At 65.6% G+C, this 12,744-nt stretch overlaps 1 protein-coding gene across 1 annotated transcript; it reads right to left on the bottom strand.

Moving 5' to 3' along the window:
- Positions 1 to 242: 242 nt before the first annotated feature.
- CAMKV (CaM kinase like vesicle associated) lies at positions 243 to 7,504 on the bottom strand. Its single transcript, XM_059480157.1, has 11 exons — positions 7,318 to 7,504; positions 4,149 to 4,257; positions 2,811 to 2,942; positions 2,658 to 2,732; positions 2,443 to 2,581; positions 2,242 to 2,362; positions 1,928 to 2,003; positions 1,712 to 1,848; positions 1,554 to 1,632; positions 1,390 to 1,477; positions 243 to 1,264 (listed from the first exon to the last, which is right to left on the bottom strand). The coding sequence occupies exons 2-11, from the start codon at positions 4,241 to 4,243 to the stop codon at positions 791 to 793; spliced, it is 1,416 nt and encodes a 471-aa protein (XP_059336140.1). The 5' UTR covers positions 4,244 to 4,257; positions 7,318 to 7,504; the 3' UTR covers positions 243 to 790.
- Between the last annotated feature and the right edge of the window lie 5,240 nt (positions 7,505 to 12,744).

Here is a 12,744-nt window from a genome sequence, read left to right as displayed (position 1 = left end):
CCCGTGCCCCACCCGCCCGGCCCGTGCCCCGCGGTGACACCCGGGCTCCTTCTCGGGATCCAGCCCGGGCTCCTTCCCGGCGGCGAGCGCTCACGGGTCCCGCTGCCCTCGCTGCCCGAGCAGCGCTGCCGCTTCCAGCCCGCCGCGTCTCGCTCAGCGCCGCGCTGCCGGCAGGCGCGGCCGCCCCCCGGCCCCACAGAGAGACTGGGCAGGCGGCGCTGGTGCTGTCTCAGTTTGTCCTCAGCGGGGTCTTTATTTGCCAGAGATACAGCGGCGGGGCGCGAGGCGGCGGCGGCAGCCGCGGGCAGAGCCGGCCCTGCAGGCATGCAGCTGCGAGGGGGGAAGCGGGCACCGGGGAGGGGGCACGGGGGGCACCGGGGGTCCTCCAGGCACAACGCGTGGGGGGCCGTGCGGCTGCCCCCGGGCGGGGGTCCCCGTGTCCCCCCCCGGGGGTCCCGGGTCGGAGAGGGGGTCTCCGGGACGGCCCCCGCTCCGTCCCGGGGGGCCCCGCCCGCGGTCCCGCACATGCACGCGTGTCCCGGGGGGCTGGGGACGCTCCCCCGGCGCTGCGGGGCGTGCGGCCGAGCGGGGCTGCCCCGCGTCTCTGGGCATCCCCGGGGCAGGGGACGGCGGCGGGGGACAGACTGAGAGAGCTGGGAGGACACGGGGGGACGGGCGCCATGCAGGGCTCTGCCCCGCGGCCGGCTCTCCGGCGGGGCACGTAGAAAAGGGGGCGCAGGCGGGGCTGGGGGGCCATGCCGGGGCTATGTACAGGGGGCGCGGGCGCCGCTCAGCCGCTCTGCTCGCTGGGGGGCTCGGCGGCGGCCCCGGCCTCGGTACATGTGGCGGCGGGCGGTGTGCCGGGGGCCGGGGGCTGCGCGGCGGCGGGCGGCGTGCCGGGGGCTGCGGGCTCCGGGGCGGTGGCGGAGGGGGCTGCGGGCTCCGTGGCGGGGGCCGGGGCCGTGTCGGTGGCGGTTGCGGGCTCCGCGGCCGCGGCGGCGGGAGCCGGGGCGGCGGCCGGAGTCGCCGCCGGGGCCGTGGTCGCCGCCGGGGCCGTGGTAGCTGCCGGGGTAGCTGCCGTGGTCGGGGTCGCTGCCGGGGCTGGAGTTGCTGCCGGGGCCGGGGTCGCTGCCGGGGTCGGAGCCGCTGCCGGGGCTGGGGTCGCTGCCGGGGCCGGGGTCGCTGCCGGGGCCGGGGCTGCCGCCGTCTCCGACTGCTCGGGCGCCCGCAGGCGTTTCATGAGCGTGGTCACTCGCACGGCTTTCTGCGGGGCAGAGACGGGGGGTGTGGGGCTGGCGGAGGGGCCGGGACTGGCAGCGCCACCAGGCTCTTTGCCCCACGGTGGGGCTTGGCTGAGAGGGGACACGGAGGCAAGGCACACCCACCCACCTTCCATTTGGCCCGGGCGAAGTTCTTCTCGATCTGGGCACAGACGCCATCCTTGATGTTCTTGTCAGAGGCAGCATTCCCAGAGATCCTGGAGGGGCAGTGAGGGGTGAGCTACCAGCCCTACCAGCCCCCCTGGCTCCCCATCTGACCCTGCTGCTGCTCACCACTCATGGGAGATGGCCTCCTCTGCCGTGATCCTCTGGTCCTGCTCCACCTCCATCAGGCGTGTCACCAGCTCCTTAGCTGGGGGCACAGGGGGAGAAGTCAGTGCTGGTAGGGGACAACATGGGACCCCACATACCCCCCCCAGTGTGGGGCTCACCCGCTTGCGAGATGTCATCCCAGTAGGGCGGGTCAAACTCATAGTCCCCAGCCAGGATTTTGCGGAAGAGGTTCTTGTCGTGGTTCTCATAGTCATCCTCGTCTGCCTCCTCGTAGAAAGGGGGGTTTCCCGAGAGGCTGGGGAACGTGGTGGGGGGCTCAGTCCCGCCCCAGCCCCGAGCCCCTGTAGCTACCCCGTCCCTCAGCCCACACTCACAGGATGTACATGATGACGCCGATGGCCCAGCAGTCCACCGGCCGCCCGTACCGTTGCCGCCCCACCACCTCCGGAGCTGCCAGAGACAAAGAGCAACCAAACCATCCCGGGGTCCCCAGCCACCCAGCCTCTTGGCCCTGGCATGATGGGGAGTGGGAGGCACCCACTGGAAGCACCCAGGATCAGCCCCCAGGGTGATGGGAATGGGAGGTGCAGCAGCAGGTAGTAAGGAATGGATGGTAAGGAGAAGCAGGGACCTGCTGGGACCCAGGACTGCCCACCCCTGCATGCCCACCCGGCTGGCTCTCACCCACCCAGGTACTCAGGGGTGCCACAGGGCTCCTTAATGAGCCCGTTCTCCAGCTTGGCCAGGTGGAAGTCACTGATGACGATCTTGGAGTTCTTCAGGCGATTGTAGTACACCAGGTTCTCCAGCTGCCGGCACAGGGACTGTGAGTGCCAGGACGGGGGGCATGGCAGCACCCATGGGTGCTCCTACCCCCCCCGCCACCCACCTTAAGGTTTCTGTGGACGATCTTGAGTGAGTGCAGGTAGGCAACAGCCTCCAGCACCTGCCGGATGACATTGCTGGTGTCCTTCTCCGAGTAGTAGCCCTGGTCCAGGATCCAGTCGAAGACCTCCCGGCCAGTGGCCCTGCAGACAGCAGCTCTGCCGAGACCCAGCCATGGCGGGGCCACCCCCTCCCCACTTCCAAATATCCCAAACTTACAGCTCCAGGAAGATGAAATATTCCTTGCGGGTGATGTAGACATCCACCAGCTGTAGGATGTTAGGGTGCTTCACCCTGCAGAGAGCCAGGGGCATGGATGGGAGCTCCCAGTTTGCCCAGTAGCACAGGATCCCCTCCAGCCCCAGCACTCACATTTTGAGGATGATGATCTCGTTTTTGGCTGCCTTCCGCACTTTCCGCCCATCCCGCTTCAGAAACTTCTTGCAGGTGTACAACTTCCCTGTCGTCTTCTCCTTGGCCCGGAAGATTTCACAGAACTCCTCCCTGCAAGGGTACCCCCAGACATCACCCCATTCCTGGGCACCACTGAAATTGGGATGCTTGGGTTGTCCCTGGGCCCACCAGCATTCCCCCAGATCCCAGCAGTCAGGGGAGATGCCACAGAAGTAGAAGAAAGCTGTGGCTCAAAAACACTTTGGAGGGGAAGAAAAAACAGCAGTGAGAGGCAACTGATATGGAAGGAGCAAATTGATAGGGAATGGGGAGAATTTGCTGGTTAAAAAGCCCCATCCTCAGGACAGGAGGGGTAAAACCCCCGGTGAAGCCACTCGTGCCAAGGTGGAACAGCAGCACACCCACATTAACATCAGCACAGCAGTCGGGGAGAAAGAAAGGGAGATGTGTCGGTAGCTGCAGCGTTTCTGTTCTATTATTCATGGTGCTTGAGCCCATGGCCAGGCTGCAGCTGCAGGGGAGCCCCGGGGGGCAGTTGGCACTGCTCCAGCAAAGCCATTGGCTTTCCAATCCCCCCAGCTGCCCTGAAACCCTCACGGCCACTGCCCTGGGTGGAGGGGAACGGTGACCTGTGGGCTTTGGGACAAACTGCCCAGAGGATGGAGCAAAAATCTGAGAGCACCGAGGTCCCCACTGCCACCCAGTGTGATCCTGCCAGGTGTGACCTCTGTCCAAGCAGGTGTTTTGGAAGTTGATGGAAAAATTCTGGTGCCTATTTTGCGGTCAGCCCTCTCTCAAAGGGTGTTAGGGCTTCACTTTTTGGAGTGCATCCTAACAGGTTCCTCAGCACGGCAATAAAAGTTGGGGGAAGCAGCAGTGCAGTGCTCCACTGCCCCCCAAGTGACATCTGCCTTTCCTTTGCTGTAGCTGAGCCCTCCTGATTCACAAAATGCTCCAGGGAGCCAGGATCGTGTGGAATTGCTGCAATCCCTGCAAATCTTGAGGGGAGGAGGGAGGGATATGGGAAGCTGCCCAGCTGCAGCCAGCAGCAGAGGAAAAGCTCACTGCCCTCTTTGGAGCTAGCTGTGAATATCCCACATGCAACCCACGAGCAAGAGGGACTAATTAGGGTAAAGCCACCCCAAAATACACCCTGCAATCCTGGCCCAGCTGGGGACCAGCATCCCCCAGAGCCCCAACAGGCAGTGTTGTGCCACTCCTCAGCAGTCCAAGAGCCCCACACAGGTGGCTGGGGTTCCCCAGGGCATCCACGGGGCCGTGGAGGGACCAACTCACGTTTTGATGACCTGGCCCAGGTCATATCTGTCGGTCACCTCAGACGGCTGGTTATAATCTTTCTTGTCTCCCAGCGTCACGCAGCCAAACGGCATCGCAGGGCCCGGTGCTGGCAGGGCAGGGACAGGCAGTGAGTGCCCCGGCACTGCCACCCCCCTGGAGCCACAGCAGACCCTCCCAAGCTGTGCCCATTAATGTGGAACCTGAGCACAGCGGCTGCTCGTGCTCTGCAGCTGCTGCCAGCCGCCGTGTGCCCAGCCCCACCGACGGGCATCCCTGCCCGTGGCATCCAGCCTCTGCCCGGGCTCAGGCTGTCAGCACAGCCACAAGCTTCCCCCTCCGGCCCCTCTTGGTGGATTATTAATGATTAATAAGCAGTCAGGGTTAGCACAGTGCCTGGAGCACCCACTGGGGAGGCAAGTGGAGGTGAACGGATCCTTTCCTGTTCCTCAGCCCAGTCTTGCCCACAGTAACATTTCAGCAGATGGGGCCTCCCCAGGCAGAGCATTGTCATACGTTGTCACATGTGCAGTGGGTTGCACCAGTCTCAGCTTGCCATCCCCAACCAGCCCCGACTGTGGCACCAGGCAGGTGGCACTGCAGCTCGGAGGTGCCACAGGCAGCAGTCAGGACACCAGCCTTGGCAGATGCCAGCTTCTCCAGCCCTTTAGGAAGGATGCTTTGCCCCTTGCTTCCCTGTTGGGAACTCTTCAAAACCAGATCCTTCTTGGATGCTTCCCAGAAAAAAAAAATTGATCACATAAAGTGATTTCTTCCCCTTTCCCACCGTGTTAGCAGGAGGAAGTTTCAGCTGAAATTATTTTTTGACGGCTCAGAAGACGACAGAGCTGCCTGGGGCCCCCCAGCCCTCTCAGGTGGGCCTGAGCGGGACCTTGTGATGGGAAGCTGGCACAGTGCTGGAGGCAGCCCTTGCCCAGGCTAAAGCTCCCCAAACACCACGCTGTGCCGTGCCGTGCCGTGCCGTGCCAGCAGGGCCCGGTGGCGAGGGCTGCGGGCAGGATGGCTGCGGGATGCGGGATGCGGGAGCCGGCATCGCGGGTACCCAAGCGCCGAGCCTGTTGCTATGGCAATGGGAGCTGAAGATGCAGAAAGCGGCACATCCTTGGGAGGGGGCAGGGACGGGCAGCACCCGGCAGCACCCGACCCACCTGCAGGTGCACAGCCCCATCCATCCCTGCTGGGCAGGCCCTGCGAGGGAGGCGTGCTGCCTGCAGCACCCAGGGCGTGCACTGAAGTGCTCCCTGGGGTGATTGACCCAAACCGGGGTGGGACGTGAGTGTGGTGAGCCAGGGAATGGGGGATGCTCCTTCCTGCCTCCATCCTTTGGGGCTGATCTGCCTCTGTGCCTGCTGGAGTGATGCCCACAGGATGGATGCTCCCAGCTTGCAAGGCACCCAGGCACCGTCCTGCCAGGAGAGCCCACACCCAGTAAGAGCACCTGCCCCAGTCCTGCTCAGCGTGTACCAAGTCCCAAAAGAGAAGAGCACCCATGGGACATCGCTGCTGGTGCCCCAGATTGGATGAGATTTTCCAGCCTCCACCTGACTCATCCTAGCAGCTCTCTCAGCAAACATGCCCTGCCTGGCACCTCTGTGTCCCCATGCCACACGACACCAGCTCTGCCATGCCCCTGTGCCTGGCCAAGGGGAATGAGGGCTGTCCTGGCAGCTGCTGGAGGGGCGGTGGGCTCAGTGCCACAGATCATCAGGGGCAGGGCTGGCTGGTGGACGGGCAGGCTGCCAGCACTGGGGGCACAGTGCCAGGATTAGCTGGGAAGGGGACTGGGGTGGGATGATATATCTGGATTTTATTGCTGTCTATGGGAGCACTCAGCTAATCTGCGCTCATTAAATTAGTTCCCGTTGGTTTAGTGGCCACCCATCCTGCCAGGGCTGAGCATTGCCATCCTCCCCTGCCCCAGGCTGGCTTCGAGGGGCTCAGCTCACCGAGGATACCCCACAAGGGAGGCTTGCACCCAGCCCTACATCGAGGTCAGCACCTGCACCCCACAGGTGAGAGCACCCCCCGGAGCAGGGGCACCCAGGCAAGAGGTGGGCAAAGGGAAAAGGGCTCCCTCTCCCTCCCCGGGGTGCCGGGGGGGAAGGCTCCGTGCTGCGCTGGCACCCGCACGCAGCCAGCACCCCCCTCCAAGAGTCTAATTTGGGAGCAGAAGCAACAGCGGGTGTAAGACAATAGCGGGGAAGTGGGTGGCCGGGTGGGGATGGCACGGAGGGATGACGCAGCCGTGCAGCCCTCGCCAGCGGGGCCCCCAGCCCCCGACCCCCCGCTCTGCCCCACGGCGTGAGGCGCCACCGGCTGGTATTTCACCCGCAGCCCCGCTTGCACCTGCAGCTGCCCTGGACATGTCCGTGGGGGTTCCCCTGCCATCCCGCCCCCACGTCCCGGGGGAAGGATGTACCGGGGACAGGCAGAAAACGCAGCCGGGCTAAGACGGACCGAAATATTGCCAGCGCAGGCAGCGGGCGGGCAGCGGGAGGCGGAGGGGAGGCGGAGGGGCCGGCCGGCCCGGCGCTGCCCGCGGAGCGGCCGGGCTGGGGCTCACACAGGGCTGGGGGAGCCCCACCGCCCCCGGGCCGGGGTGTGTGGAGGGACAGCCCGGGCCGCGCACCGCAGGCAGGTCTGCGTTTGGCCGGCTCGGAGCGCTGCGGCAGCGGGAAGGGAGCGGACTGCGGGAGAGAGAGGTGCGGGGTCCGGGAGGGGATGCTCGGCGGCGGGGGCACGGGGAGAGGCTCCCCGGCAGCATCCGCTCCCGCGGTGCCGGCCCGGTGCTCCGGGCTCCTCGCGGGGACGGGGGCGGCACCAGGACAGCGGCGGCCCGGGGGGGGCGCGCGGGGAGGCGCGGGGGGAGCCGGGCTCCGGCAGCTCGCCGTGCCCGCGGCGCCCGTCGGGGCTCGGGCTCTGCGGGACGCGGGTGCCGGCGGGGGCAGCGCGGCGGCGGGCGGCCGTCGGGGCGCGCACGCACCGGACAGGGAAACGCGCGGCCCCGTCGGGACGTCCCGGGCCCCCGGGGTCGGGAGGAGAGTTGGGGGCAGCCCCGGGCCAGACGGTGACAGATGCCAGCAACGGCCCCCCCGCCGGGCCCGGCCCCCCTCGCCCCCGGTCCGGCGCGGCGCGGCGCGGCGCTCACCTGCACGCCTCTCCGACCGCAACGGGGGGCCGCGGCCCGGGGCCGCCGCTCGGGGGGAGCGCGCCCCTCCCGCCCGCCCTCCCGCGCCGGGCCGGGGCCGAGCCGGGCCGAGCCGAGCCGATCCCCGCCGCTGCCAGCGATGCCAGCCGATCCCAGCCCAGCCGTCGGTCCGTCGCGGCGCGGCCCCGCGCGCCCGGCGCGGCAAGTTGGGGGGGCGGGACCGCGAGGCCACGCCCCCTTTCGCGCCCCGCCTCTCCCCTGACGTCACCGCCAAACTTCGCGCCCCGCCCGTGGGGACGGGTCACGCGTGGCGATGGGACCGACCGGAGCGCGGGGGGCGAGGCCGGGGATTGTCACCGAGCTGGGACACCGCCACAGCCCGGGGGCCGGGATGGGATGGGATGGGATAATGGGATGGGATAATGGGATGGGATGGGATGGGATGGGATGGGATGGGATGGGATGGGATGGGATGGGATGGGATGGGATGGGATGGGATGGGATGGGATGGGATGGGAGCAGGATTTTAGCAAAGCTGAGCATGGGCTCAGCATCACAGGTATCTGCCCCCTGAGGGCACTAAAAGGCACCATGAGGACACGGGTAGACACACGTTCCTGCCTCTGTGCCATCATCCAGTGGGAACCCAGGCAACTTCTCCTCCAGCAGCAGGGCCAAAGGCTCTACTCACTTCCCTATGACAGGGTTTGGCCGGGGCAAGGAACAAGAAAGGGACAAGAAATCGGCCACCCTAATTCTCTTACCTCTGCCCACAGCCCAGGTGTGGGACCAGCCCGGGGTGTGCACAGAGTCCCCAGGGCACAACAGGGCACCAGTCCCTTCCCCAGCCCCCTAACCCCCCACTCCTCACAGTGCAGCCACGTGTGCAGAGCCCCCCCAAGGCCTGCGTGCCACACGCTGGCATTTGCCGTCCATATGGTGCTGATTCCAAAGTGCACCCCTCTTCCCTCCTGCCCCTGGCCCCACCAAACCCCCACTCCCCAAACCTCCTGAGGTCCTCAGCCACCACAGGGTGTGGCCATGCAGTCACGGGACCCACAGCCCTCTCCCACCCATGGATAGGGGACACCAGGGTCCCACAGCAGCCTGTCCCCTCTGCTCACTGGAGAACAGCCAGCACTGCTGGGCACTCCCAGTGCCCATCCCCTGCGTGGCACCGAGCCCTGCCAGCCCCAGGCCTATCACCTCCCCCGTGCTGGGTGATTAAGGGTGTGTGAGAGCAGGGGGAATTTGCAGGGCACTGTAGTTTGAGCTTCTAATCAAGAGTTTAATCGTTGTGGCTGGCAGCAGAGCTCCAGGGTTATTAATCTCTGCGCCTCGCGGGGACCCGAGCGTAGGCCACCACTACCCGGCAGGCACCCTGTGCCCCGGGGCTGCCCGGCACTGCCTGGCAGTGTGAGGGATGTGGTGACACTTCCCCATTGTCCCCTGACCCCAGCTGGCACCTGTCACCTCCTGGAGCTGTCTCCTGCCACAGGGTCCCCTCACTGTGCTCTGGTCCCCTCCTGCTCCTGACTCTGTGCAGATCTTGGCCCACTCCATGCCCCGTTTTGGGGTGATGAGCTTTGCTGACCCCAATGGCGTTTGTCCTTACAGTGCCATGTCCCACCCCCTTCCCACTACACCCCAGAGCTGAATGTGGGATGCCATGGCTGGTTTGGGGTGATTATTTTTCCTACAGCACCTCTGGAGAGAGTAAGCCCAGTGTGGGGCTGCCAGGGCTGGGGGCACCTGGCTGTACACCCCTGCCTCAGATGGGGGACATGGGGTGGGGGACACCCGGACATACCCCCTGCTTCAGCTGGGGGACATCTGGCTGTATCCCCGTGCCTCGGGAGGGTGCAGGGGATGGAGGGGGGCCCAGGCAGTGCTGGGGGGTGCAGGGGGGGTGCTCAGCACGTTTGTTCTGGGGTGCAGGGGGATGCACGTTCAGCGTGTCCGTGCTGGGGTGCAGTGGGGTGCAGTGGGGTGCAGTGGGGTGCAGCGGGGGGTGCTCAGCGTGGCCGTGACTCAAGCACCACGCGGCACCGCATCCCTGCGTGCTTGCCATCGCCATGGCAACCGCCAGGCAATCAGCGATAATTGCGCACGTCGGCCCGGCAACGGGGCCAAATAAACCCCATCCCTCCTTTCGGGGGGCCGGTGGGGGGCAAGGGGGAGACAAAAGGAGGCGGTGCAGCTGCTGATGGCCACCCCGACCCTTCACTGGGATGAGCGGCGCTGGGGTGCACAGTAGCAGGGCTGCGGTCCCCACAGGCGTCCCAAGGCACCTCTGTGCCCGGGAAGGTGTCAAGGGACAGCCAGAGAGCCACTCAGCTCGGCCACCAGGTACAGTGTCCCTCACAGTGCCACAGCTCTGCCAGCTCGGTGACCACGCTGTGTGTGAGGACAGGGCTGCCCCACACCTGCCTGGGCACCACTGGCCGTGGCTGCTTGTCCCTGGCCAGCCTGCTCCTGATCTGGGCTGTCCCTGTGCCAACGACAGCACAAAAAGCCTTGCACGTCTCCACTGGCTTGGTCCCTGTCACATGCAGGGCTGGCTCTCCTCCCTGGAGCCCTGATGGGGAAAGGGGCCTTGTTTCCCACAGCGTACTCCTGCATCACAGTGGTGACATGGCATCAGGGTTTGAGTCCCCTCCCCACTGAAAGAGCTTTGGGGGTCCCCTGGATCTCTGGCAGCACCTGCAGCCACAGGGACCAGGGTGCAGGGAGGGCTGCTCAGGGTGACAGCTCAGGGAGAGAACTGTCCCCAAGGGGGAGGACCAGGACCAGACCCAGGACCAAGACTGGGGTGTGGCTGGCACTGGTCCTGGGTGGGTGCTGGGATGGGCCAAGCCTCCCCAGATAAATGACAGTGCGTTTCAGGGACAGAGAAAGGAGAAAAAGATGTGCCTTATAGCCTGTAAGGCTTTGGGGTAAAGTGAAGCTCCTGGAGGACAGCAGAGCTCCCCAGGGGCCAGCAGATATTCCCAGAGGACAGCAGAGATTCCCAGGGACCACCAAAGCTCCCCAAGGGCCACCAAAGCTCCTCAGAGACCAGGAGAGGTCCTCAGGGGCTACCAAAGCTTCCCAGGGGCCCCTGAAGCTGCCCAGGTACCACCAAAGCTCTCCGGGGGCCAGCAGAGCTCCCCGAGGGCCAGCACAGCCTCAGGTGGGTGCAGGGGTGCCCCGGGCTGTGCAGGGGCCCCCAGTTCCAGGTGCCAGGGCCAGGCGGGGAGGGCAGAGGGCCAGGGCTGGCAGCGGGGTGCTGGAGCAGGGACTGGGGGTGCCAGGGCAGCCCCCCCTCCGTTCACAGGCATCATTAGCAAAACTCGCCGCTTTCTAAAAATGGCACGTCGGTGCCGCGGCGGCTGCTCTTCACGCCCGCTCCCCAGCACCGGCAGCCGCTAAAAACAGCTCGGCGCTGCCTGCTGCCTGCTGCCACCTCTCACCGGGGCGGCTGGCACCGGAGACCACCGCCTCACCCAAACACTCATCTAGCACAGTTTTGCCCGTCCCCAGTGCAGCCCCCAGCCCGTGGCACTCTCTGCCCGCCCTTTGCCGGCAGGAGCCCGCAGCCGCGGCCGAGGGGCCATTGCGGCATCACCGCACACACCGGGCGTGCAGCGGGCCCCGGGCGGTGCCGGCGGCGGGACCGTGCCTGGCCCTGCCCGTGCACCCGCAGCCCCGCGTGCGGCCACTCATGTTTTATAGATGGCTCCGATTTTAATAATTAATGCCTGCTAACGACAGCACTTTCCCCAAATAAAACATTTAAAGTGCTGTGTGTGCACGGCGCGTTGCCGGCATGGGACACCGGCTGCTCTGCTGCAGCCGTGGCGGATGGGCACGGCACGAGGGGCTTGGCACGGCCTGGCACAGCGTGGCACGGCCCGGCACGGCCTCACCTGCCCACAGCTCAGCCCGATGCTGCACCAACCATGCCCAGGCACAGCACCTCAGGGTGACACCACCCAGTGCCCACCTGTGGGTGCCCAGGTAGCACCCCCCAGCTGCGGCAGGGGTGCCAGGTGCCATGCAAGGTGCTACCCTGAGGTCACCTGCCTGTCCCTGGCGCCGTGGCAGTGGGCACAGCGCCAGTGCCAGTCCCAGCTAGCAGCATCGGACAGGGGTGGGCGCATGCCAGCCCTTGGCATGGAAGTCTGGGCGCTCGCTCCTCACCTCCCGCAGCGTAATTAGGGCAGGATAAATGTGGATTAGCATGAAATCTGTCATCTCTGCGAGCACATTCGTGGGGGGAGGGGGCAGCCTAAAGCAGGGGCCGCCCACACGCACATCACCGTAACCACACCAGACTTGTCCACTAACGAGCGGTTCACTGTGCCACCCCAGTGCCAGCACGGACAGCCCTGCTCCCTCTGGTACCCTGCTCCCACTGGCTGCTCCCACAGCTGTCCCCTGTGTCACCAGACAGCAGGCCTGGCATGCATCTGCCCCCCAAACACAGCCCTGGGCACCCACTCTGCTTTGTGCTGTGGAGGGCAATAACCAGGGTGTCAGCTTGTCCGTCTGTCCGTCCATCCATCCATCCATCCATCCATCCATCCATCCATCCATCCACCCATCCCTCCATGCACCCACACATCCATCCGTCCATCCATCCATCCATCCATCCATCCATCCATCCATCCATCCATCCATCCATCCATCCATCCATCCCATGAGCTGCTGGTGCCCCAGTCAGCCACCCTGGCTGCCCCCCAGGCATGCAGCATCCCCCAGTGCCAGTGCCCAGCACCTCCCATTGCTGGTCCAGCCCTAATACTCACACAGTGCCAGGCTCTTCCCGTTGCCACAGCGACTCAGCAGCGAGCCAAGATGGTGCTGCTCGGCCTTCCAAGCAAGGTCAGCACCTACACTGGAGGTCATGGTCACCCAAAACCCAGGCCAGGGGAGCAGAGCAGTCGCACTGTGGGGAAACTGAGGCACGGTGCTGGGACCCAGCTGCACTAAAACCACGTGGCAGTGGAGCCGTGCAGGTGTGAGGCGTGGGGGAGATGGACAGCTTGGCTGATGGGAGCTGACACGGCCCCGGGCTCCAGCACTGCTTAATGAGCAGCCCAGGGGGTTTTATTTAAAGGCAGTGTTGGCGGCAGGGCCCGTGTGGCTGGACATGGAGCAGGAGCAGCGCTGCCCACAGCCACAGACTGTGTGTGTTCCAGCATCCCTTGCTCATCCTGGGCTTGCCCTGAATATTCTCTGCCACAAGCCCCATAGGCAGTACTGTCCCCTGCACAGTACTGAAGCAATAAAGGTGTCATTAAATGAAGCTGGCAATGACTCTTGGTCACCAGACAGCAGCCCCCAGCCCCATCGTGTCCTTACTGTGATCACAGGCACCTTAGTGGCAGGGACACTGTAATCCCATGCCCTGGACTCCATGGGCACTCACAGCCCCAAGAGCAT

This window comes from Ammospiza nelsoni, chromosome 11 (assembly GCF_027579445.1).
Source record: "Ammospiza nelsoni isolate bAmmNel1 chromosome 11, bAmmNel1.pri, whole genome shotgun sequence".
Lineage (NCBI taxonomy): Eukaryota > Metazoa > Chordata > Aves > Passeriformes > Passerellidae > Ammospiza > Ammospiza nelsoni.
This window is presented reverse-complemented; position numbering and strand designations above follow the sequence as displayed.

Excerpts from the sequence above, each read along its gene's own strand:
- CAMKV (XM_059480157.1), bottom strand. The coding sequence starts at position 4,243 with ATGCCGTTTGGCTGCGTGACGCTGGGAGACAAGAAAGATTATAACCAG. Across the intron at positions 2,363-2,442 it reads TCGTCCACAGAAACCTTAAG|CTGGAGAACCTGGTGTACTA; the intron begins GTGGGTGGCGGG and ends CTGTGCCGGCAG. Across the intron at positions 1,265-1,389 it reads TCGCCCGGGCCAAATGGAAG|AAAGCCGTGCGAGTGACCAC; the intron begins GTGGGTGGGTGT and ends TCTGCCCCGCAG.